Genomic DNA, 27,491 nt, shown 5'->3' with positions numbered 1-27,491 from the left:
ATTCCACGAGGTCCGGTAGCGCCTCTTGGGCGGCGCGGCATGGGGCCTCGGCTGAGCAGTTGTGTAGGGTAGCTACTTGGTCTTCTGTTCATACATTCACCAGGTTTTATTGTTTCCACGTCTTTGCTTCAAAAGACGCAAGTTTTGGCCGTAAAGTTTTATGTAGCCCTCATTCTGAGCATTCCCACCCATAGGGGCAGCTTTGAAACTTCCCCAAGGTGAGCAGTGTCCCCCCAACTCGTGTTCTGAGAGAGATTTTACGGTAAGTACAAAAATCCTATTTTTGCCAAGTTTGTAGTTGTTAAGAGAAATTATACCTCAAGCACATGTGACGTTTTTGCAAAGTTTATATTCTACTTGAAACTTACCCCTATTCTGTTAGGGTCATCTTTAGATTATCTTGAGAACAAATGTAAACATTTTAATTTTAGCAGGACGCTGAAGCTTGTAGCTGTAATTATAGCTGCGTTCCTCAACCCTCTACATGAATTTCCCCAGTAGGGTATCTGGCCCTTGATGTCATTAAAGCACCACAAAGCCCAAAAAATTAGAAATCTATGTGTATACCACAGGTGTAGAATGCCTTGTTTAGGCTTACCATCATATTGCAACTTGGAGGTTTTTTTTTGTCACCTTTTATTGTAAACTACAAAACCAGATTCCTTTTATTTAAGAGCTTCTTCAAGCCAATGCATCTGTATTGCAGTTTAAATGTACTATTGAATAAAAATCACATTTCATTTAAACAGATTCTTAATAATATGCCTTGGAGAAGTTCCATGTTGGCTGCATGCTGCTGACTTTTTATTCATACGTTTTTATGATTGTTTAACTTACCAGAGCCATCATGTACTGTTTTAAGGTGTCCTAATGAAAAAAATCCAAACGCCATTTTTGTGAACAAGTTTTTATGATAACTGAAATGATACTGTTTGATTAGTAATTTGTAAAGCAAGCCAAGTGGTAGTTAAGCAATAATGGGCAGCACGGTGGATAAGTCGTTAGCACTTCTGCCTCACAGCGCTGGGATCATGAGTTCAATTCCCGATCATGGCCTTATCTGTGTGGAGTTTGTATGTTCTCCCCGTGTTTGCGTGGGTTTCCTCCGGGTGCACAAAATCCTCACCATTCCCAATAACAGTACTTTGGGGTGACCATTTACTGTAAGCAGGCTTCCGGCATAAAGCTGGTTAGCTATGTTTATAACTTTTGGCACTGCTCGGCTCTGTCTCTAATTGAATCCCTTAGAGACACTGGTTCAGATCTCCCCTGTTAAAGGGAAATCCAAGGTGTGCGGAATGAGAGTTGGTATGTGTGTACAGTAACTGGACCCCCACCAAAGTAATATATAGAATGGAGGGGATTTTTCAAATTTATTTGGTGCAAAACCCCTTTTCTCTTTCATCCAGTCAGGGGGACACTGCTTACCATGGGTTGTGGAGGGGTGCACGGGAGTTGGCACCTAGCTAGTTAATCTTTAGCACTGCTGACAGACTCCTCCCCTCTACAATCCCCCCGCCTCTTCCTCCTCAGTTTTTTTTTTTTTAGGTGTCCATGGAGTTGGGCAGTGTTTTAGCTACTGCATGTAATTTTTACTTTGATTTTATTTATTTTCATTTTTATTACTCTTTAGGATCTTTTATCTATGTGGCAGACCTGGGAGTGTGTTCTATTATAGAGAACACACTCCCAGCATAGCAGCGCAGGCACTACTCTGTCAGATGAGAGCCAGAGTCTCTCACTGACAGAGAGAAAAGAATAGGGTGCCTGAATAGAGAGTGACAAGCGGTCTCTCCGGACCGCTGTCACTCTTGGAGCCTCCCCGATAACCGGCACTGCCACTGCAGGCATAGAGCGCCGGTTATTGGAGATTACAAATGCTGGCGGCCATCTTGGATCCGCGGAGGAGCGGGCCATACCAAGATCCCCCCTCATACATAGGAGGGGGCATCGGGGTGCAAACCGTTGCGGAGACCACTACTCTGCTGCATACCATTTTTTATATCAAAAAAACGGAGTAACACTGTAACAGAGAGACAGCATTATCAGAGGGGGGGGGCTAAGACATCGAGCTCCCCTGCTCTCCAGAGAGACTTGGACTAGCCCGGTCTTCTGGCGCCAAGGAGAAGCCCGTGAAAAGGACACAGATCAGAGGGAGCAGGCACCAGGACACTGCTGTTGGACTTCTCCCCTGTTTGGCCTGTGGGCTAAGTATCTGATTTATTTAAACACCTATTACTGTATTGCTGACTGCAAAGTGAGCTAGTAGGGGTTATATTGTAGTTCTCCTACTTGCCAAGATATTATATTGTTTAACAAAATACAAGTACAACTTTTATGTCAGATTAGTTGATTACTTGTTTTTTCCCACTATTCTCTCTACAGTCTCTCTCTCTCTCAGCTAAATCTAAAAATTTAAGTCTGTGTGTTTGGTGTGCCTTCCTTTATAAAAATGACAGATAAAGGAAAGGGCCCTATGGCAAAATATTTTACATGTTCAAGATGTAATGTAAAATTACCATGTGGGCAGAAAGACCCGTTGGCGCTCTGCTCTGTCTGCGAAGCAGGGGTCCCCCCTGCGCAAACCCAGCATATTCCAGCCCCACTAACGGAGGACTGGCCTGGGTGGCCTCCCTGACACAGTCGATTTCCTCCTTAGCACAGATGGTTTCACAATCCAATCAGTTGCTATCTAGTGTGGCAGCCTCGGTGGCTAATAATGCTAGTACACCTTTGGGCCTCCCTTCTACCACAGGTTCTATTGGAACGTCTATACCAGGACCTTCCTCATTGCTTACGGACCAGGCCCCTGTTCCCACAGAACCGGCAGCATTTATAAAAGGTTTGGATAAACTAAACCAGTTAATTGAATCCCCAAACATCCCGCCTGCTAAAAGGAAGCGGCCTAGATTCGCTAATACCCTTATGGTCCTTTCAGACTCTGAGGGGTTTTCAGAGGAGGAGGGGGAATAAATTCTGATCCTGACCAGGTTCAACCTTTGGAGCAGGAGGAGAACACTAAAAGCCAATTTACTGAAGATTTGGTGTTAGCGGTGAGACAAGCGTTGGACCTTTAGTCTCTTTAAGAAGGCCAAAAGGAAGGCTATCAGTTTTCCCCCTTCTGTAGAACTCAGATATTGCAGAGGGAGCCTGGAAACAGCCAGATAGAAGGTTCTCTGTTCCCTGAAGGTTCTCTTCCCTGTATCCATTGCAGGAGGAAGACGTGGCTCGCTGGGAGAGTATTCCTAAGGTGGATATTCCAGTAGCCCGTTTGGCCAGACACACTTTACTACCAGTTCCAGGTTCAGCAACTCTGCAGGATGCCAATGATCGCAGAGTGGAATCCCAGCTAAAATCTATATTTATAGATTCGGGTTCTTCCTTTAGACCCACATTTGCTTCAGCTTGGGTTGCTAGAGCCATGGAAGCATGGGTAGACCAACTGGCAGAGGCCTTACAGAACTCTGATTTACTTCCCCTGGCTTTGCGTTTGAAAGAGGCTTCGGGGTACCTTTATGAGGCGGCCCAGAACTCAGCGTCTGTGCCCTCCTCTATTCAGGCTGCATCTATTTCAGCAAGAAGAGCGTTATGGCTGAAATCCTGGGAAGGAGATTCGGAATCAAAAAAATCCGTTGAAACCATTCCCTTTTCAGCAGCAGGTTTGTTCGGCCCGGAATTGGATACTATGATTTCCCAGGCAACAGGGGGCAAAAGCACTTCTTTGCCGGTATTCTCAAGTAGGGGCCAGACTCTTCGGGTCAGCTCCTTTCATCAGCCCTTTAGGGGGATCTCCTTGCCTAGAGGGCAGTCATTCAGAGGTAGATAACCAAATGCTCGAGTCTACTCTGTCAGGGGTAGAGCCTCGTTTGCAGCTAGGCGCCAGGCCTCCAAGACACAGGAGAAGCTTGCGTCCTGTTGACCACTCTACTCTGCCGGAGGTGGCGCCAGTGGGGGGGACTTCTGTCTCTGTTTCGGGAACAATGGACAGCGTCATCCCAAGGCCCTTGGATTCGGGGCATTATATCAAGTGGGTACATGATAGACCTGCTGGGTCCGGTACCACATTGTTTCTTTGTAACCCCGCTACCCCGAGATCCAACAATAAGACAGGCAATACAGGCCTGTGTCGCCTCTCTTCTTTCACAAAGTCATCTGCAGGGTCCCAGACAACCAGAAGGGACAGGGGTTTTATTCAAATCTGTTTCTGGTCAAGAAGCCGGACGGGTCCTTTCGACCCATTTTAAACCTAAAGAACCTCAATGTGCACTTACGGGTGGACAGATTTCGGATGGAATCCCTGAGGTCGGTAATAAACGGCTTAGTGAAGGATCAGTTTATGGCTTCCATAGACATAAAGGACGCATACCTCCACGTTCCCATTTGGAGCGACCATCAGTCTCTCCTAAGATTCACAGTGGGATTCCTCCCATTATCCGTTTCGGGCCCTTCCCTTCGGCCTCTCCACAGCTCCAAGGGTCTTCACGAAGATCATGTGGGTCATGGCAGCGTGTCTTCACTTAAAAGGAGTTCAGGTCGTGCCTTATTTGGACGATCTGCTCATCAAATCCTCCTCAGAGATTTGCTTACGTCAGCACTTATCCCTCACCTTGACAGTCCTCGAGAGCCATGGGTGGCTGATAAACTTAAAGAAATCCCAGATGGTTCCGTGTCAACGCATGGTCTTCCTGGGGCTTATCATGGATATCAGTCGGCAGAAGGTGTTCCTGCCTACGGAGAAGATCAGTTCAATCCGGGCTATAACATCTCGGGTCTTGTCCTCTCCCAATCCCTCAATTCATTTGTGCATGCGGCTGCTTGGGAAGATGGTGGCCTCCTTCGAAACGATCCCCTTCAGTCGGGCTCATTCTCGATGCTTCCAGTGGGATCTGTTACAGAAATGGTCAGGATCCCACATATGCTTGGATCTCCAGAGGATCTCGCTGTCTCCGGGGGCGAGAGAATCGCTCCAGTGATGGCTGAATCAGGATCACATGTCGGTGGGCAGGTCTTTCGCTCCATGGTCATGGATCATAGCCACGACCGATGCCAGCCTGAGAGGTTGGGGGGCGGTAATCCTGCACATGCGGCTCCAGGGACTTTGGTCGGTTCAGGAATCGGCCTTACAAATAAACGTGTTGGAGTTGAAGGCAATTCTTTTAGCCCTTCGGGGGGCCCAGTCCCTCCTTCAGGGCCACCCTGTCAGAGTTCAGTCCGACAATGCCACGGCTGTGGCATATGTCAACAGGCAGGGAGGAACCAGGAGTGCAGCCGCAATGAAAATTGCAGCTCAGATTTTTGCTTGGGCAGAACAGTATGTTCCAGCAATCTTGGCAGTATTCATTCCGGGAATAAAGAATTGGGAGGCCGACTACCTAAGTCGAAATCAAATGATGCTGGGGGAGTGGTCACTCCATCCGGAAGTATTTCAGTCTCTAGTTCAGAGGTGGGGTCTTCCGGATATAAATCCCATAGCCTCCAGACACAACAAGAAAGTTCCCAGGTTTTGCGCAAGGGCAAGAGACCCCTTAGCGGTGGCAGTGGACGTAATGACGATGTCATAGAAACATACCTGTTTCCTCCGATTCCCATGCTTCCTCGCGTGCTCAGACGAGTAAGGCAAGGCGGTCTACCGGTAATTCTAGTAGCTCCCTCATGGCCACGCCGAGTGTGGTACGCGGACATAATCTCAATGGCGGTAGGACAAGGATTTCGTCTTCCGTCACGAGCCGACCTTCTTCAAAGTCCCTTCCGTCACCAGAATTTACCTCAGCTCAGTTTAACGGCATGGCTGTTGAAGCCAGCCTCTGGAGGGTTAGGGGTTTTTTCCTCCAGTGTAGTGAACACTATGATGCGAGCTCGAAAGCCAGTTTCAGCTCGCATCTACCACCAGATTTGGCGAGCCTATATCAGATGGTGCGAAAATAGGACATGTCACACGTCTTCCTTTCGTCTCCCTCGCTTATTGGCTTTTCTTCAGGATGGGCTGGAAGCAGGGCTTCGTTTAGGTTCTCTAAAAGTTCAGGTATCAGCACTTTCAGTCTTTTTTCCACCTGAAATTAGCGGATTTGCCAGATATCAAAACTTATCTTACATATTCAACCTCCCTATGTTCCGCCTACAGCACCATGGGATCTTAACCTGGTACTGGACATGCTTAAAGGTCCTCCTTTTGAGCCTTTACTTGAGGCAGATTTTAGGTGTTTGACCTGGAAGGTTGTTTTTCTTTTGGCAATTGCTTCGGCACGTAGGGTGTCGGAATTGGGAGCTCTGTCTTGCCGGGAACCATATTTAATTTTTCACGAGGACATAGCGGTTTTGAGAACTCTCCCTCCTTTTGTTCCAAAAGTGGTGTCCTTCCATTTGAACCAGGAAATTGTAGTTCCGTTTTTTTCATCTACTTCTCAGTCTGATCTGCGATCTATGGAAAAGTTAGATGTGGTTAGGGCTCTCCGTATTTATGTCAAAAGAACATCTCAAACTAGATGAACAGATTCCCTGTTTGTTCTCTATGATTCTAGCAAAAGAGGCTGGCCAGCCTCTAAACAGTCCATTGCAAGATGGATTACGGCAACTATTAAGCAGGCTTACTTAAGAGCTAACCTTCCTGTGCCAGAGAGACTTACGGCCCATTCCACCAGATCGGTAGGGGCGTCATGGGCAGCAAAAAATGGGGCTTCTGCTGACCAGCTTTGCAGGGCAGACACCTGGTCTTCTGTCCACACATTTACCAAATTCTATCAATTTAATGTATTCGCGTCCGCGGATGCAAATTTTGCTCGTAGTGCTCTACGAGCGGGGCTTTCAGACCGGTCCCACCCTTAGGGGGCTGCTTTAGAACGTCCCCATGGTAAGCAGTGTCCCCCAGACTGGATGAAAGAGAAAAGAGGATTTATATACTTACGTTAAATCCGTTTCTCTGATTCCGTCTGGGGGACACTGCGATCCTTCCCTTCTGCCTTTCCTCTGTATGCTCTTGGTTGATTGATCTATCTCCTTGGGGCTTTTTAATTAACTGAGGAAGAGGCGGGGGGATTGTAGAGGGGAGGGGTCTGTCAGCAGTGCTAAAGATTAACTAGCTACCGTATTTCCCCATGTATAGGACGCTCCACTGTATAAGACGCACCTATATAAATCATGTGAAAAAATTGAGTATAAACATTATCCTTAATTTTTTCACAGAGTATTTGTGCAGCTTATACAGAGGAGAGAACGCTATAGTGAATTCTGACTTACCCTGTCAGATGATTCCTCTGTCTGGTAAAGTCTTCTGTCTTCTCTCTGTCTGATCCTGATGCTGGAAACCAGATTAAGGTCCTCTCTGCGATGTCCGGATGTCCTTTCAGGACCTTGACAATCCTTTCAGGACCTCAAGGTCCTGAACGGACATCTGGACATCACAGAGAGGACCTTAATCTGGTTTCCAGCATCAGGATCAGACAGAGAGAAGGCAGAAGACTTTACCGGTCAGAGGAGTCATCTGACAGGGTAAGTGCTACTACCCCTGTATAAGACACACCCAGTTATTAGACCCAAAATTTGGGGGAAAAAGGTGCATCTTATACATGGGGAAATACGGTAGGTGCCAACTCCCGTGCTCCCCTCCACAACCCATGGTAAGCAGTGTCCCCCAGACGGAATCAGAGAAACGGATTTAATGTAAGTATATAAATCCTCTTTTTTTTAAATGCTCTTGAGTTTCTCATTATCATACTTGTTTGTATATTATTGTTACACTAAACTTGTTTTGTGTTTGGAAGTCTAAACTGTGATACAAACTTTTCAGCACATTGTAGCTTTATTGGTTTTGTAGAGAATTATATTAGTTCAGTTCTCCTATATCATTTAATGTACTATTGTACATGTTTTTATTTAATTTAAGATTTTAAAAAATTAATAGAATAATAGTAAAACAATTTGGACCAAGTTATATTTCCAGTTTAGGTGAATGTTAGTTTGTGTCCTTGAAAATATTTAGTACACAATTTATTAAGCTTATGCACATATGAGCTGTGTATGTCTCTCCATCCAATAAACAGATGCAAATGTATGAACTTTCTTCTTGGTATAGAGCTCAAGGATTTTTGTTAAGCGTCATCCATTGAAAAATACACCAGTGTTATGTTTTTTGCTTTACTGCTTGGTGTGAGATTATAACACATGTGGAAAATGTTTCTCTATATTAAATGGTTGTGGGGTTTTATTTATTTATTTTTTCTTCCCTGCTCATATTAAAGTACCTTCTTTATGGGGTTTTGGTACAACTATGACCCAAAAAGTTTGCCTTTATCTGTACTTAATTAAAAGTTATGCATTAAATATGTGTACAGTGTAATAAATATAAGAACAGTCTGTTATCCATATGTAATTTAATATTTACGTATTGACAGCTACTGGCGGTACCACTACAATTTATGCAGTGGAGGCTGATGGTGATCCCAATGCTGGGTTCGACAAGACAAAGGAGTCTGGTGAGGTCCAGTATTTAATTAAATGGAAAGGTTGGTCCAGTATTCACAATACAATGGAAACAGAAGAAACTCTGAAGCAGCAAAATGTGAAAGGAATGAAAAAACTGGAAAACTACAAGAAAAAGGAGCAGGAAAAAAAACGATGGTAATTACAGAGAGGATTGTTTTGACCCTCTATGAACTACTAAGGAGGCCTTGTTTTGACACTTGTAGGGCGCATGCACACTTATGTGTTTCGCATTGTCTGTAAGTCACTGAAACATGTTAGTAATAAATACTGTTATGCAATATGTTTACTGTGAACTTAAATATGTGTGTTGCTGTAAACCTACTCGGCAGTGTGTGGACACGTTGGAACTAATTTTCAGGTTAATGTTATTTAATCAGAATTTCTTACTTCACATTGGATGATAAAGTGTCATAGCATACCTTGGAATTTTGCTTTAGTAAAAAATATTTCTTCCAGTTAAATAACTTTTAGGTCTTTAAAAGTATCAGTCATGACAACTTTGGTTGTAGAGAAATAAAAAAACATTTCAATTTTATTTATTATTTTTTCCTACTATTTTGCTCTCCCACCTGCCATTGGGCAGTAATTCTGCTTTAGACTTTTTTTTTTTCTTGTTTTGTTAAGGTTTTTTTTCTTCTGTGTTTGGAGTTGTTTTAGCAGTTGGGAGCAGTGACTTTTTTTCTTGACCATCTTCATGGTGACTGGGATATGACTGAATTCCTGCTGCGAATTCTATAGCACAGGCACACAAGCAGGGCAGAAGTGGATCTCTGAAACTACATTAGTGTATTGATTTCATAATTTTGCACTTTGTAAATTTCTCCCATCTTGTTGTTCCAACCATTGTGTTGTGTATTCCAAAAACTGCTTTAAACACCGTTAGAGATTCCCTTTCACTCATTTTACAGGTTGAAAGCTGCGTCTCCAGAAGATGTAGAGTATTACAATTGCCAGCAAGAACTTACTGATGACCTCCATAAACAGTATCAGATCGTAGAGCGAATCATAGGTAAGTTTTCATTAAATGCAAATTTCAAAAGTGCAGTTCTGGTGGCTCCTTCCATTGTGCTTTTAACACTTTGAGATTATTGTTAACCTTTATATAGCGCTAACATATTATGCTGCACTTGAACTGAAAAATGTACTCATTGACATCAGCCACAGTAAAGCTTTTAGTATAAATTATCTAGTACACAAACCACATGCTACCCCTAACTTTTGTGTGTTTGGACTGAAAGAAAACCAAAGCAACCCGGATAAAACCCCTGCAAACATAGAGTGAGCATACAAGCCCCACACAGATAGTGCCAGAATAAATGTTTTTAAAATGAAACCTCTATCCTTTTATTTTCCCCAATTGTGCATTATAAAATTTTTACTATGTAGCATTTTTTTATTCCACAGATTATATTATATGTGGTAACAAAAAGACTACTTTTTCTTCTGAAGAACAATAGCTCTGCAAATGTGAACATAATTTTAGAATATTGCATTATTAAGCTTTTGCTGTTTTCACTTCATGGAAATGTTTGCGTTGTTTCTTGTATTGAAATCATTGCATACAAATTTGGTTATGTTTTTCTAAATGTTTTCTTATCTCAGCTCATTCAAATCAGAAATCTGCAGCGGGATACCCAGATTACTTCTGCAAGTGGCAGGGACTTCCATATTCAGAGTGCAGTTGGGAGGATGGTGCACTCATTGCTAAAAAGTTTCAGGCACGCATTGATGAATATTTTAGTAGGCATCAGTCCAAGACTATTCCTTTTAAGGAGTGCAAGGTAAGAAGTGTGGACTACATAGTTAAGGGAGTATGCTTCAAATGAAGTGAGGACCGGTATTTATATAGTAATCGAGCTTCAGTGGTGAAATATATTTGCAATTAAATACACAATACGATGAAAGCCTGTAATGCTTATAGTCTGATTAGCTGTATTGGGAGTTCTTCAGATACATTAGTGGACAGTGCTTAGAGAGATGTGCTACTTTAGTTTTTCATGGGGTATTCCCAGTCAAAATAGTTACACAGTAGTGTCTATGCTAAAAAGCCCTGCTAGCTCCAAGTTCAGCAACAGTGGCTTATTAGAATGATTTGGTTATAAGAGGCCAATGTAGTGTTCAAATAGTAATAATGTATTTACATGGGGCTTAAGGCGTGCACTGTATAATGCACCATTTCTGTTCTGTCTGAATACAAAACTGCATTTTTCTAATTAGATCAGTTCTCTTTCCTATTTCCCTGTACATTATTATTGCAAAATATGGATTAAGATTGATTTGGGATGCTTCTGGTTACACTGCATTAAATGTAGAAACGGCTGTGTATGTATGCTTGACTTATTAAAATATAACAATGTTGAGTTATAACTGTTGAAATATTTGTAATAGGTTTTAAAACTGAGGCCAAGGTTTGTAGCTCTGAAGAAGCAGCCTTCGTACATTGGAGGGAATGACACACTGGAGCTAAGAGACTATCAGCTAAATGGCTTAAATTGGCTAGCGCATTCGTGGTGCAAGTAAGAACATCTATTTTATTTATGTTCCCTATAGAAATGAACTATGGCAAATTAAACATTGCTGAAATAGTTTTCAGTTGGTAAAAGTTTGGAACTGGATCTTAATTGGATACCTTTTTATGTCCACTAAGCTCTGTTGTAAAAATAATATATGCACATGGTTAAATTGTAAGATGTATTTAAGGTGTATTCCAGCTTCAGGAGCTCATGCCTAACCTTATCATTACTGGAAAAGTGCAGTGTTTTTACAGCTAGTTATATATGTGCTGGAGTGTCAGCTGTTCGTTTTAAACAGGTTAGGGCCACAGGAATATCCTGTCTGTTTTTATTTATTTTAAGCAGGATGACTTCTGCAGCCATCTTATTCCTGACTGCAGGATTGTGGCATAGGAATAACTTTTTTTTTTTTCTTCTGAACTATCGCTTTTGATATGAGTTTCTTCTCGCTCCACACGCTTTGACCATTCTCCCACTCAGTCAGTGCGATGGTACTGATGTTTGAAGAGAAGGCTAGTGGCATTGCAGTGGTAGCTCCTTCTACCTCCTGTTAGCCACCTGCAGGGCCGGAAAATTAATTGAAATATTGGGGGGTAGACTTGTTATTCTGCCTCTCAACCTTTCCTCTGGCTGCGGGTTGCACATATAGTGCTGCCCCTTCTGGTAAGTGGGAAGATGAGCTTACATTGAGCAGAAAACCATAAATCACTCCGAAGCAAATATTTGTTTAGATTACTATACCAGATTCAGCTGCCTCCTATTTGGCTCCATGGCAGCCCTATAATTTTCTTTCAGAAGGATCTCTCTTTAGATTAGGCTGAGGGAAATTCCCCTGAAAAACACACGTTTCCAGTACACTATGCCTTTTTCACAGCGGATGAGTCCAAACAAACAACCATTCTTCCTCTTGTTTAAGCAGGATGCCTATCGAAGTCCCTTCTCCATGGATAAGACCCTTAGTCAATCTACCCCTTGAAGTTTCTGAAAAGGAAAAGTTTCCCATGGCAAACAATTAGATTTTAGATATAATGTTCTAGAATGCACTGGATAAATGATAGAACCTCATTTATTTCTTTTTTCTCTTTCATCCAGTCTGGGGGACATTGCTTACCATGGGGGTGTGAAGGGGAGCATGGGAGTTGGCACCTAGCTAGTTAATTTCTAGCATTGCTGACAGACCCCTCCCCTCTACATACCCCCGCCTCTTCCTCTTCCTCCTCAGTTTTTTTTAGGTGCCCAAAGGAGTTGGGCTTACTGTGGCTGCTCTGCAGCTACACCTTGCTGATTTTACTTTATTTTCATTTTATTTTCTTTTATTTTGCTAAATAAACGTGCAAGAACTGAAGGGGACTCCTATGCTGTAAATAGCTGCAGCCGACAGAATTCAGTGTGAGCAGGACGGCTCTCACTGCCAGTGCTTCATGACAGGTGCTGCCACACCGAGCCCCTTCCTTGCAACAGAGACCATCAGGTCTTTACAGTTAAGAGTACCGGCGCTGCCACTGTGGGCATAGAGCGCCGCTACTCGGTAAATGGCGCCCGCCATTTGGATGGGTTGTACCAAGTCACCCGCTCTCAGAGCATAGGGGGGACTTGGGTACACACTCTTGGTGCCATATGCAAAAAGATGGAGTGAGGCACTGTTTTAGTTGCTGTTAGATAGAGAGCACACTCACAGAACAGCAGCGCGGGCACTGCTCTGTCAGCTGAGAGCCTAGAGACTCTCACTGGCAGAGCAAATTAGGGTGCTTGAATACAGAGTGACTAGCGGTCTCTCCGGACCGCTCTCACTCTTGGGGCCTCACAGATAACCGGCGCTGCCTTTAGGCATGGAGGGCCGGTTATCGGAATGAAAAGAATGCTGGCGGCCATTTTAAAAAAATAATATATATATATATATATATATATATATATATATATATATATATATATATATCCGCAGAGAAGGAGGTCTCCACTACTCTGCCATATACTATATGTTTTCTTCTCCTCCCCGCTAATGGGGCAGGAAAAGCACTTCAGAGAGACAGCTCGATCAGAAGGGGGGGAGCTATAATATAGAGCTCCCATGCTCTCCATGGAAAGTTGGATTAGCCCAGCCTTTTTGCCGCCAAATATAAGTCCGGGAAAGGACACACATCAGAGGGAGCAGGCACTGCTGTTGGACTTCTCCCCTGTTTGGCTAAGTATCTGATTTATTTAAACATATATTATTGTATTGCTGACTGCAAGGTGGGCTAGTGGAAATTATATTATAGTTCTCCCACTTGCCAAGTTATTTTATTTTTGGTTTAATAATTTATAAGTATAACTTTTATGTCTGTTCTATGCTATCTCTCGCTCTCTAACAGCTAAATTTAAGTCTGTATGTTTGGTGTGCCTTCCTTTGTAAAATGACAGATAAAGGAAAGGGCCCTGAAGTAAAGTGTTTCGCTTGCTCCAAATGCAATACTAAATTAGCTAGTGAGCATTGAGACTCAGGTGCTCTGGGCTGATTGCAGCCATTCTGAAAAATTTGTTGCAGCTGACAGCCTTTCCTTGCCAAGTATATTTTATACTCTCTATAAGTAGATAGGGAAGTATAAGATTCTGAGCACAGTTTTGGGGGATGAGCATAATGTTTCTAAAGGATTATTGCTCTCTCATGAACAGAAATACTATCTTTTGACTGGTTCATACATTAATTAGTGTTTTCTGTGTAAAATATCTGGTGTATGTGCTTGTATTTGGCGGTGTGGTAGCTTTATTTTCTATTTAAAATGAGAAAACTAGAGCAACATATGCCAAGTGTTTTTCCCTGTTCCAAATGTAATGCTAAATTGGCTGGTGAGCATTGGGACCTAGGGATGCTCTATACTGATTGCAGCCATTCTGGAAGGTCTGAGGCTGCTTACAGCCTGTCCTTGGCCAAGTATATTTTATACTCTCTATAAGTAGATAGTGAAGTATAAGATTCTGAGCACATTTTGGGGGGATGAGCATAATGTTTATAAGAAATTATTGCTCATTGACAGAAATACTATCTTCTTGACCGGTTCATAGATTAGTAGTGTTTTCTGTGTAAATATATTTTGTATATGTACCTGTATTTTACTCTGTGGTAGTGTTATTTTTCTACTAAAAATGTGAGACAATTAAAGCAAAATGCGCCACATATTTTCCGTGTTCCAAATGTAATGCTAAATAGCGGGTGAACACTAGGATCCAGGGGCGCTCTGTACTGATTGCGCTTCGGCGTCAGTTGGGGCGCAATGTAAAAACGGCTCCATTCAGTCTTCAATCCTCCTGATTGGGTACTGTTTTTGACACACGGGGTTGGTACCCCGGTCAAACTATGATCTAACCCATCGGAGGTTCCAGTGGTAGTTGAGGTGTTACCTTCTGCCTCTGAAAGCAGTAGCCTTTATTAATTCAGACATGTCTATAAAGAGAACAAGTCCTTTACCCTCGGTAGTAGGACAATCTTCTCTGGCGTGTCAGGCATTTCCCCCTGCAGGAAGCCTGGATGGTCTGCAGTGATAAAAGGCCAGGAATTCAGAATGGCAGGTTATATCGGTTAAACCGGTGACTGAAGAGCCCGAGACATTTACCTAAAAATAAGAGACATAGATCAGCAAATTTGCTGTTTCTAATGTCTGACTCAGAGGGATCCTCTGAGGGAGAAGGTGAATGGTTAGAGGACTGTGACTCCTCATTAGTAGGATCATAGGAGAGTTCATATTCCCTCACTCTGCAGAGTTGAGAGAGAGTAAGCGGTTTTTCTTGGCTATGTGCCTGAAGGAAGACGCGAGTTATGTGTATGAGGCAGACCAGAATTCAGCATCCAGTCTTCCTCTGGTTTCGGCTACAACTGTAGCGACCAGAAGAACATTATGGTTAAAATATGGAATGCGGATGTGGAATCTGAGAGATTGCAGTATCCCTTCCTTACGCTAGTGGAGTTAATACTCCAAGATCTAGGATTCCGAGGTTGGTTTTTTTCAGACAGCCCTTTGAGGGGGGGGCATGTCTGGCAGAGGTCATCCGGTTAGATCTAGATTTTCTGGAGGAGGAGACAATCTCTTCGGGGAAGATCAGCCTCATCCTCCTCTTCTGGGCGAATTATGCACATAGTGTGTCAGAAGATTTTTCTTCCAGAGGACAAGATAGGGTCTCTGCAAGAGGGGATGAACAGGATTCTGTCCTGTAAGAGGCCGTTGGTCCTTCTGTGTATGAGGAAACATGGTAGCATCTTTTGAGACTCTCCCTTATGACAGGATCCACTCTCTGTGTTTTCAAGGGAACATGTTGAAGAAGTGGACGGGGTCCCATCTGAAGTTAGATCGTCCGATGGTGTTTTCTCTGGAGACGACTCAGTCTCTCGGATGATGTTGAGTCACAACAGGAAGTTACAAAATTTAGTGCAAGACCAGAAGAGATCTGATAATAGCAGTGTATGTGTTCACAATGCCAGGGGACTTCAGGCGAGGTTACCTGGTTAATCCTATATCAATGATTCCCAGAGTCCTTGGAGACTCAAGAGGGAGATCGGCCAGTCATTCTTGTGGCGCCAGCTTGGACTTGAAGAGTCTGGTGTCCAGAGGTTCTTCTTTGACATTGGACCTGGGTATTCGGTACCCCTTTGGAAACTTCTGCTGATTCAGGGACCATTCTTGCATTAGAATCTAGCCCAATTGAATTTAAAGGCATGGCTTTTGAAGCCATTCTGTGGAAATCCAGAGGGTTTTCTTCCAGGGTAATTGATACCCTTATCTAGGCTAGAAAGCCAGTTCGGCTTAATTTTGTCGCCGCATTGGCGTTCATGCGTGCATGGTGTAGGAATAAAGCCTGCAGTTCAGAGTCTTTATCTTGTTTTTATACAAGATGGTTTGGATGTTAGGGCTTTCTTACTGGGAGTGCTTCATATACAACCTCCCTATGTTCCACCAACGAATCTTGGGATCTTGTTTGTCCTTTTATATGCTGCAGGAGCTTCAGTACATACCATTACAGTCAGCAGAGTTACGGTTTTTAACTTGGAAGGTGGTTTTCCTTCTTACCCCTCGAGCTGAGGCAATAGTATCTGAGATGGGGGTCTTTGTCGTGAACCTTATCTGGTTTTCGGGATGATAGAGCAGTCCTAGGGACTATGCATCATTCTTCCTAGGGTGGTGTATGGTTTTAATGTAAACCAGGGAATTGGTGGTTCCTGTGTTCACAGAGGATCCTCAGGGATCTGGAACAGGGAGCATGAAATTTTGGATGTGGTCAGGGCTCTACGAAATTATGTCAAAAGGTCTGCAATGATTCATAGGACAGTTTCTTATTATCTTGTTTGATTGTTTTGGACGTGGATAATCAGCGTCTAAACAATTTATTGCTAGGTGGCTTACTCTGACTATAAGGCAAGCTTATGTCGGTACTAACCGTCCGGTACCAGAGTGTATTGTTGCCCATTCTCCCCGTTCTGTGGGGACGCCCTGGGACCTCAGCGGACCAGTTATGCAGAGCAGTTACCGGGTCCTTGGTCCATACTTTCACAGGATTGTACCAATTCAATGCCTTGCGTCTTTGGACGCCTCAAATTGGCCGTAGTGCTCTACGTGCTGGGCTATCAGAGCGGTCCCACCCTTAGGGGGCTGCTTTAGAACGTCCCCATGGTAAGCAGTGTCCCCCAGACTGGATGAAAGAGAAAAGAGGATTTATATACTTGCGTTAAATCCGTTTCTATGATTCCGTCTGGGGGACACTGCGATCCCTCCCTTCAGCCTTTCCTCTGTATGCTCTTGTTTGATTGACCTTTCTCCTTGGGGCTTTTTGAATTAACTGAAGAGGAAGAGGCAGGGGTATGTGGAGGGGAGGGGTCTGTCAGCAATGCTAGAAATTAACTAGCTAGGTGCCAACTCCCATGCTCCCCTTCACACCCATGGTAAGCCGTGTCCCCCAGACGGAATCAGAGAAACAGATTTAACGCAAGTACATAAATCCTCTTTTCAGCACTTACACTAAGTAGGTAGATTTACTCTAAAACGGAAAAGTATAAGTGACTGTGATCTGACATAAAAAAAAAAAATCCTAGGGCTGTGTTGCCAGCCAAACTCACATATGTCTTTAATGGGAATAGAATCGTTAATGTAAGTTTATTTCTATACAATGCAGTTTTTCAAACCTATACAGCAACAAGACAGGGGGGGGAGCAGCGGCACACAATCTGAGATCTAGACATGTGCTGCCTCTTTAACCAATCCTGTTTCAGTAATTAGAATGACGAAATTGCGCCTATACTCGAAAGGTCCTCTTAATCCGATTAGGGTGTTCATTTTGCTTGACAGTCACCTATTGGATATCGCCCTCCTATTATTAAAGCTTATACAATATTAATCATATCGGAACTAACCTATTTTAGCACAAATACAGAATACTTCAATACTTTGTGTATTTTCAAGATGCCAACATTTTATTATTCATATAGTGATGAACAACCATTAACTTTTCACTTTAAAAGGTATGTTTAGCAACCTGCTATATATTTGATGCATGTAATATATTTGTAAATTTTCTCTTAACTGTAGTGACTATCTCTATATGACAATGCAAGCTAGTCCCAAATTAAAAATAACATTTAAATAAATGAACCTTCATAAGTGTAATTAGCATTAATGAGTTTATATTATTATTACTACTACCCAAAGTGTGAACTAAAACTAATGATTTTAGTAGGTAAATGAAGCTTCATCAACAAAGTCACAATTTAAATAACTTTCATTGATGTCTCTAACTTACCTTCTATGCAACTGTATTGATATCTATAATTTTGAAGCTAATAATATACTGTGCAACCTATAATTATATATTTTTATTTTCAGGGGGAACAGTTGTATTCTAGCAGATGAAATGGGATTGGGAAAAACAATTCAGACAATTTCCTTCCTAAATTATTTGTTCCATGAACATCAGTTGTATGGACCATTTGTGATTGTTGTTCCCCTTTCTACTTTAACCTCCTGGCAAAGAGAAATTCAGATTTGGGCTCCTTTAATGAATGCTGTTGTCTACTTGGGTGATATTAACAGCAGAAATGTGGTAAGTTACACAAGTTAATGTGGGAAACACATTTTCTAATTTAAAAAAGTATATTGGTCATTGACTTTTATAAACTTATTTACACTTTAGAAAGGTTCTAGTGTGATCAAATTTAGCCAAACATAACCAAAGTAATGATCAGTGAAGCTTGAATGAACCTGTGTTAGCAGCAGGTCAGCCCAGGAACTTCCAGCACCCTATAAAGATGACTAGTGCTGAAATGGGAAACAGTGGTATGATCTGCACCGTTGCATTGGGATGGTGGGAGGTAAAGTGGAAAAAGAGGATTTTTATACTCGCGATAAATCCGTTTTTCTGATTCCATCTGGGGGACACTGCTATCATGGGGTTGTGTGAGTTGAGGAGGCGTTTGGCACTTAACTAGTTAACTGTGTTAATGTATGCTGCTGACAACCCCTCCCCTCTGCAACCCCCCCTGTAGCATTCAGTTTAAGTATAAGGCCCCAAGGAAGGTCAACCATCCAAAGACCAAACAGCAGAAGAGCAGAATGGAGGGAACGCGGTGTCCCCCAGATGGAATCTGAGAAACGGATTTATCGTGCGTATAAAAATCCTCTTTTCTCTTTCATCCTATCTGGGGAACACTGCTACCATGGGGACTTTCTAAAGCAGCCCCCTTAAGGGAGGGACTGCTCTGACAGCCTGGCACGTACAGCATTTCGGCCAAAACTGGCGTCTGCCGACGCAAAGACATTGAATTGGTAAAATTTAGTAAAGGTATGGACCGAGGACCAGGTGGCTCCTCTGCATAACTGGTTAGCTGAGGCCCCATTTCGTACAGCCCAAGACGCCCCCACAGAACGGGTAGAATGGGCAACAATATGATCTGGCAGAGGTCGGCTAGCATTTATATAAGCCTGCTTAAAAGTCGACGTAAGCCATCTGCAATAGATTGCTTGGAGGCCTGCCAACCACGTTTTGAGAAGTCAAATAAAATAAACAAAGAATCTCTGCAATGAATCTTTGATGTCCAATGGACCTAGATTCGGAGAGCTCTGACTACATCCAGAAATTCCATAGATCCTGTTCCAGACACTTGTGGATCGTCCATGAACACCGGAACTGCTATTTTTTGGTTTACATGAAAACCGGAAACAACTATTGGCAGGAAAGAAGGAACTGTTCTGAGAACTGCCCTATCGTTGTGAAACACCAGATACGGTTCTCGATATGATAGCGCCCTCAGCTCGGAATCTCTACAGGCTGAGACAATTGCAAGTAGAAAAACCACTTTCTCTTTCCTACCATTGGGGGACACTGAGATACATTGGGTATAGTAGGTGGGACCGTAACTCCACAGTCTGCAGCGGTTCAAAGGGAGGTTCTTGAAGCATATTAAGGACCAGATTAACATACCAGGGTGCCGTGGGCAGAACATATGGGGGCTGGATATGCAGGACTCCCTGTAGGAAGGTCCTGACATTCAATATGTCTGCCAGGCAACGATGAAAAACCGCTAAAAGAGCCTAAATCTGCACTTTTAATGATCCTAGGAGAAGACCCCCATCTAGGCCAGAAACCTAGAGAGGCGGAACGAATCAAAGTGGCAGGTCCAGTTCTCGCAACATCTAATGTATGTAAGCCAGATATGGTGGTAGATCCAGGCAGAGATTGTTTTTCTAGCTTTAAGGATGGTATCTACTACTCGTGAAGGGAACCCTCTGGATTTTCCAAAGGTTGGCTTCAACAGCCATGCCGTTAAATTCAGCTGTGGTAAATGCTGTTGTAGGAATGGTCCCTGAAGTAGAAGGTCTTCTCGAAGAGGTAACCGAAGACCTGGACCTACCGCCATAAACAGTATTTCTGGATACCAGACCCTCCGCTGCAAGCTGGAGCCACCAGTATGACTAGCAGTCCATCCTGCATGACTCTCCGAAGGACGTGGGGAATCATGGAAATGGGAGGGAATAGGTATCCTAACCTGAAGTCTCAGGGCATTGTCATTACATCCACTGCCAAGGGATCTCTTGCCCTCGAGCAAAATTGTAGGACCTTTCTGTTGTGACGAGACGCCATTAGGTTTCGCTCCGGGGTCCCCTATTGGACGACCAGACTGAAAATCCTCCGGATGAAGAGACCATTTCCCCGGCAGAATTGCATGCTGGCTTAGATAGTCTGCCTGCCAGTTCTGGATGCCTGGAATAAAGACTGCGGAAATGGCGGGGGCGTGGTTTTCGGCCCAGGCGAAAATATGAGTCGTCGCCTCCATTGCTCTTGCACTCCTGGTGCCTCACTGTCTGTTTACGTACGACACTGTCGTGGTGTTGTCGGATTGCAGACGGACTGGTTGGCCCTGAAGGTTGGACTGTGCACCCTGTAAGGCCTTTAACATGGCTTTTAGTTCCAGTATGTTGATGGGGAGAAAGGTCTCCTGAGCGGACCAGAGCCCTTGAAGTCTCAGATGAAGAGCCACAGCCCCCCACCCCCGAAGGCTGGCGTCTGTGGATAGCAAGATCGAAGACCATGGGGAAAAGGATCTGCCGACTAGCAGTGGTCCCGGGCTATCCACCATCTGAGGTATTGTCTCGCTTCCAATGACAAGCGAATCAATTGATGTTCTAACTTCTGATGGGATTCTGACCATTTTTTTTTTTTTTTTTTGGAGGTCGCATTGTTAGCAACGAGAGTGGATTCGACCATAAGGGTGCGTTTCGAAAGTCGACACCATCCTTCCCAGTAGGCGCATGCATAAAAGGACCAACGGTCTGCAGCAGGACAAAACTCGAATCGCTGAGTCCCGCAGGGATCGTATTTTGATCTCTGGAAGGAATACTTTCTGATTGTTTGTATCCATTATCAGTCCCAGAAAAGTCATTCTCTGGCAAGGGGTAACTGGGATTTGGGGAGATATGAGCCACCCAAGCGTCTCCAGGATCCTGATGGTAAGCTGAAGATGTTGCTTGAGCAGATGAGCCGAAGCAGCCTTGATTAGTAAATCATCCAGGTAGGGCACTAATTGCACATCTCTGGAATGAAGATAAGCTGCCATCACCGCCATGATTTTTGTAAACACCCTTGGTGCAGTTGCAAGGCCGAATGGGAGAGCCGTGAACTGGTATTAAGAAGATCCTACCGTGAATCTGAGAAGAGCCTGATGTGCCTTCCAGATAGGAATGTGGAGGTAGGCGTTTTTGATGTCTATCGATGCCATAAACTGGTTTGCCTCCAGTCCTTTGATAACTGACCTCAGGGATTCCATTCGAAATCTGACCACCTGCAGGTGAAGGTTCAACTGTTTTAGGTTTAAGATGGGACGGAAATAGCCATCCGGCTTTTGGGCCAAAAAAAAGGTTGGAGTACAACCCTCGTCTCTTTTTTGGTCTTTCGGAACTTCTTGGATAACTCCTGAAGAGAGGCAACACAGAGAAGCATTGCCTGTCGTCTTTTGTGGGTGGCGATGCAAACTAGTTGCAAAAAAACGATGAGGGCCTGGGCCCACTAAGACTATTATGTAACCTCTTGTCATGATCCCGCAAATCCAACTGTCCTTCGAGGACTCTGCCCCCTGAACCGAAGCAGATGTCCCCCCACTACCGCCGCCGCTAGAAGGGGGGGTGGGCGTCACGCTGCCTGTTTTTTCGGGAGCTTAGAAGAGGGGCAACTTGCAACGAGGTAGGTCTTCCTCCTCCACAAGTGTCCTCTGGTGCCAGATGGTCTGGACCCGATGGGCCCCCACGAAAGGGCTATCTAAATGAGCCAAACATGGGTGTCCTAGGCTTTGGGACATTGACTGATAAGAAAGTACTTTTGCCTCCTGTGGCCTGGGAAATTATGCTGTCCATTTCCGGGCCAAATAACACTCCACTGGAATAAGGGAGGGACTCCAAGGATTTCTTAGATTCAGTGTCCTCATCCCATGACCTCAGCCATAGGACCCTCCTTGTTGCTACTGCTGTTGCTGAAACAGAGGAGGAAATGGAGGCTGCGTTTTGTGCAGCTTCATACACGTACCCTGAAGTCTCCTTCAGGTGAAGGGCCAGGGGAAGTAAGTCTGAATCTTGCAAAGCTGTAGCAAAACTGGTCAACCCATGTTTCCATAGCTCTGGCAGCCCAGGTTGATGAATACATGGGTCTGAATGAAGTACCTGCTGCTGTGTAGATGGACTTTAAGAAATCCTCTATCTTACGGTCAGTGGAGTCCTGCAGGGATGCTGTCCCTGGAACAGGGAGCGTGGTGTGGCGAACTAAGCATGCCAATGACGTATCCACCCTTGGGACCTGTTCCCAACGGATTAGATCATCTTCCTGTAGCGGGTATAAAGCCAGGTACCTTTGTGGAATAACAAACCTATGGTCAGGTTGTTGCTACAATCTTTCAACTCCACAGATGGAGGAAAACGGATCGCCCGTCTTCTGACCTTTTTAAATAGACTACGATCTGTAGATCTAGTATCCTCTATGTCTAGAAGTCCCAGTGCCTGATACACTGCTACCACCAAGTCATCAATCCCCTGATATCTGGGAGACTCCTCTTGGTCCGTAACCTGTGCGGAAGCGGAATCTTATAAAACCTCACCCTCCTCTTCTGAGGATCACTCCGAATCAGAGAGGGACAGAAGGGGTTTAGAGAATCTGTGTTTCTTTTTTTCTTGGGTAAATGTCTTGGGTTCTCCAAAAAACAGTTTAACCAATCTAGGCCCCTGACAAATGATGTAGACCAAGCCGGTTCTCCTGTAAGGGGGGCTTGAGATGGTAGTGCGGATGGATCTCCAGCTTGTCCAGAGGCAACGGACTCTGCAGTCCCCGTGGTCCCCTCTGAACTAAGGGGGGCCATTGTTCCAGAAAGCAGTTGTACCAATGTGGTAACCCCCTGCGTCAGGGCAGCTGCCCACGCTGGTGTTTCCGTTAGTCTGTAGTCTGTGCCTGCGCTACCATGGGAGCCCCACTGCAGTCAGTACAAAGCGTCCCCAGTTCCTGCTGTTTAATGGATAATTTAACTTTACACTTGAAGCAAATATAATATTTAGCGCGAGGTGCTTTACCCTTGTCAGACATTTTAAGGTAACACAGTACAGCAATAAAATGTAATACAGGCAATCACACAAGAAATAGACAGAAGATACTAAGTAATCTATGACAGAATTCAAAAGATAGTATCACTATTAAGGCTATGTGTGAGACAACAGAATATCTATGCAAGTAGTATTCTATATTATAAATCTATATGCATTAAATACATTTTCTAATACACCCCTATCTCTAAATTATAGTGAGTATAGAAAAATAAATTCGATTTTTTTTTTTTTTTTTTTTTTTTTTTTGGTAGTTAACCTTCCCAAGGCTAAGATGTCTGGAGCAGGAAAAGTCTGTCAGCAGCTCTGTCTGTCTCAGTCACTCTCTAGTGTCTTAGCTGCTGTGCTTTCCCGGGTTCTTTTGGCACCTTGAGGAGAGTCCATAATGTCTGTACAGGCGGGGGAGCTCTATTGATTTAGCTCACTGTCCTGCACTCTGTTATTTGCCTCCTTACCCCCCCCCCCCCCTCAGATGTCAGCAATTTAATGCCTCTGTAATAGGCAGTAATCGCTAGAATCCTGCTCTTCCACTGTTGTGGCTGCTGCAACATGTAACCAAGTGTCCGTCCCCCTCTGAGGAGGGGACTTGGTATGCTCCTTAATGGCAGCCTCCCTTGCTGATCAGTTAAAAATCAGTGTGACAGCCACTGCAGGAGACAGGCACGCCCTACACGGTCTACTCTCATGAGCGGCGCCCAACACTCCATTTCTCACTACTCTTGCCCGGCCTAGCCTGTAAGGCCTGACAACTTCACTAGGATTCTCCTTACAGCTCTCTGGGCTTATAGCTGCTTATCACACTGAGAAGAGGGATATAAACGGACTTCCTGCTGTCAGTGAGAGCCGTAGAGCTCTCAATGTCTGACAGCTGTCCCCTTTCACTGAACTAGAAATTATGTGGCGTTAATTGTGTTTTCTTTTATGCTGTATTTGTTTCATTAATGCTGGAAAATATGGTATGGGAAAAAACGAGGGAGTAATAAATAATGAATTCCCTCAAATTATGAACACTGAAACCATGATTCTAACCAGTTATAAATTTTGCTTAAATTATGTATTCTCATTTGGGGCTCTTGTAATTTCAGATCAGAACTCACGAGTGGATGCACCCACAAACAAAGAGATTAAAATTCAATGTTATTTTAACAACATATGAGATTCTACTTAAGGATAAGGTAAGTAATACATTCTCTCCTGTAGATAGTTACTATGAGTCGTCTGTGTTTATTTTATTTGTTGCACTTCATGTTCTTGTGGGTATTTTATAGAAACATGTAGCCTTTAAACCAGTGTTTCTCAACTCCAGTCCTCAGGACCCCCAACAGTGCATGTTTTCCCATATCTTGTTAGGGGTCCTGAGGAATTGAGGAAACGCTGCCTTAAACTGTTGTGTTTTTTTTGTATATCTGTATGTGTGTGTATATATATATATATATATATATATATATATATATATATATATATATATATATATATATATATATATATATATATATATATATATATATATATATATATATTCTATCCACACTTACTATTAAAATCCATACAATTCTAGCTAAGTGTGGATAGAATATATATATATATATATATATATATATATATATATATATATATATATATATATATATATATATATATATATATATATATATATATATATATAAAATTAGTGAATATCTTAGCTGGAATTGTATGGATTTTAATAGTAAGTGTGGGTCTTGCAGTCATTATGAAGGGATGACAAATGTGCTGTTGTCCAGTGCAACCTGTACTTTATGTTTACCAAAAACCTATCATGAAAATTTGGTACAAAAATCCCACATTTATTAAGCTTACACATGTGAACAGGTGATAATCATTTTAATTAAGGAACCAAATAATTATCACATGTTCACATATGTAAGCTTAATAAATGTGGGATTTTTTTGTACAAATTTTCATTAGGCAAAGTTAAAATCCAAATGTTACATCTGATCGTGATAGATATTTGACATTGTATGGAAGCTTACTATGAAGCTTGTTTGACACAGGCCAATGTTGGGACAGGACTCCAGTTTACAAGCGGACCCTATTTTTAATAGGCTTATTGACAAAGACTGATGTCTCGAAACTTATTTTCTTTCATCTAGTTTTAGGACAAACTGCCACCTTGGATATTGAGGGATTGTGCTGGAGTAGGCACTTAGTTTGAATCTTGTTCAAATCTATTTGTTATAGAAGGGGAGAATATTCAAATCCACTGTACCAACGGACAGTCCTATGTTAAACAAGTGCTCATGGAGTAGGGCCCTTATACACAGTGCAGTAAAGTTTATTTCTAAAGACTTTCAGCAGCTCTTCTCATTAGCTGTGTCACAGGCTACTATTCTGTCTGAAGGAAAAACGTATTTTGTCTGATTTGGCTACTGTTAGGTGTACAGGCTTTGTGTGCACTAATGTTACACCTGGATTTTTGCCTTTATTACAAACTTGTATGTGTCTAGCTTCTCTAGGTAAATTTCTGTGCTTAGAGATAAATATAGTGACTTTAGTCTCACTCTCTTGCTCTCTCTCATTTGAAGCCAGTTGCCCGATGTGTCCCTGCAAGGCTGGGAAGCGCGCTCCTTGCATGTCTGGTGGGAAATGAGCCTAATGATATTGCTTAACAGAAAGGGAATCGATGAGTTGGTGCTAGGGTTTAACAGGCTCTTAATATTCAAGACCCTGAAGAGCTGATGGTTCCTGATATTTCTTTATTCAAGAGGGAAAAGGAGAATGCCATTGCTTTTCCTTACTCCCCTCAATTGTCAGAACATTTGGAGAAAGTCTGGCTTAGACCTGACTGAAAATTTCAGGTTCCGCACAGGTTCAGAGTTATCCATCCTCTTTGAGTATGATAATGGAAAATGGGACTTTCTGCCAAATTTGGATGCACCTATTGCCTGTCTTTCTAAGCTTACCGCAGTTAAAATTCCAGATGATGCCTCCAGGTGATGCCTCTTTGAACCACAGCACAAAAAGGAAATGTAAATTCTTAAAAAGCTGAGAAGTGGTCTGAGCAAATTTGTGAGGGCTTACAATTGGCTAGGCCAAGATCAGAATTATTGTTCTTACTAGGTAATGTTACAGAAGCATTTGAATATGTTTGCAAAGCTGCCTTGAGTGTAGGTGTGGTTCAGTCTAGAAATTCAGCCCTAGTGGCTTACATCTTGGGAGGTTGACATAGAATCCAAGATGACTCTCTGCCTTTTGAGGAGAATGTCAAATTCTGGACCAAAAAGGACAAACTTCAAGCAACTAGTGAATGCCCTCAGACCCAACAGCCAGATATTTTGGTATATTCATTTCTCATGGAAAACGAGAGGATCCTACTCAAAGGGGACCTCCTTTTGGAGGAGCAAATTGGGCCTGGTCAAGCAAGCATCCAGCCCACAAGCCTTCTGACAGACTGCATGACTGGTTTACTTCACGCCCTGTAAGTTCTGTGGTGGGAGTTTACCTTTTGATATTTTGCAACTAATGAATCAGATCCACTTCAGATAATGGTATTGTGAAAAGAGATTACATCTTGGGGCCTCTTACCATTCATTTTTTTATCTCTGGAGTGTCTGGACCAAGCCGTTCGCTCTAAAGGAGGTCATTCAGTCCCCCATGTATGGTGCTGTGGACAATTTGTTGCACCTTTTTTATAAATACAAAAATAATAATGATGGTTTCCTTGTGAGTAATTTCCCCAGCTCCAAAAGTGTAAGAGGAGTTACATTTTTGCTCAGACCTGTTTCTTGTGCAAAATTTAGATATGGCATTTCGATCCATCTTGAACTTAAAATTCCAAAACCTTTGGATTCGGGAGGGCAGATCCAAGCTAGTCTCTAACATCACTCACCATTGGCATGGAGCATGATGAATTTCTAGCCCCTGTGGATACAAAATATGCATTCCTTCATATCTTGATAAGAGAGAGCCATCAGAGACTCATAAGATTTGCCTTGGCAGATCTCTACTTTCAGTTAAGAGTATTTCCCTTCAGTTTTGCAGCAGCACCATAAAACAAATATTACGGCAGTGATGGCCGCTGGTCTTAAAATCAAAGGGGGGTAATTCTGGTCAACTACTTGGACGATCTCCATCCTTATAAGGGAAATGGGCATCCCTCCTAATCCATTAGCAGGTAACCACGAAGACACTTCAATTGCATGGCACATAATACTTTAGGGACTCCTATTTGACACAAAGGTTAAAAAGTTTTTTACCAAATGAGAAGATGCTTGTGCTTCAAAAGCTGGTGAGATTTCTCTTTTCCCTCAAGGGAAAATGAACCAGTACAGTATGCACACTTCCACTCACAGGTTTTCCAAAACAAGATAGCTAGGTGGTATATATTTAATCCACACTTTTTTCAGACTTTTTTTTATCCTTTCCT

The 27,491-nt window shown here is 43.0% G+C and overlaps 1 protein-coding gene across 1 annotated transcript in view; it reads left to right on the top strand.

The window, feature by feature from the left end:
* CHD1 (chromodomain helicase DNA binding protein 1) overlaps positions 1-27,491 on the top strand; it is a 77,590-nt gene that overhangs the window by 16,393 nt on the left and 33,706 nt on the right. The window contains exons 8-13 of the mRNA XM_075181350.1: positions 8,388-8,613; positions 9,387-9,487; positions 10,081-10,259; positions 10,867-10,994; positions 17,837-18,053; positions 24,172-24,261. Of these exons, the coding sequence (XP_075037451.1) occupies positions 8,388-8,613; positions 9,387-9,487; positions 10,081-10,259; positions 10,867-10,994; positions 17,837-18,053; positions 24,172-24,261 (941 nt within the window). The remainder of the gene's footprint in view (positions 1-8,387; positions 8,614-9,386; positions 9,488-10,080; positions 10,260-10,866; positions 10,995-17,836; positions 18,054-24,171; positions 24,262-27,491) is intronic.

Source organism: Mixophyes fleayi, chromosome 1 (genome assembly GCF_038048845.1).
Source record: "Mixophyes fleayi isolate aMixFle1 chromosome 1, aMixFle1.hap1, whole genome shotgun sequence".
NCBI classification, from domain to species: Eukaryota; Metazoa; Chordata; class Amphibia; order Anura; family Limnodynastidae; genus Mixophyes; species Mixophyes fleayi.
Note: the sequence above shows the minus strand (reverse complement) of the source record. Positions and strands in the feature narration are given on the sequence as shown.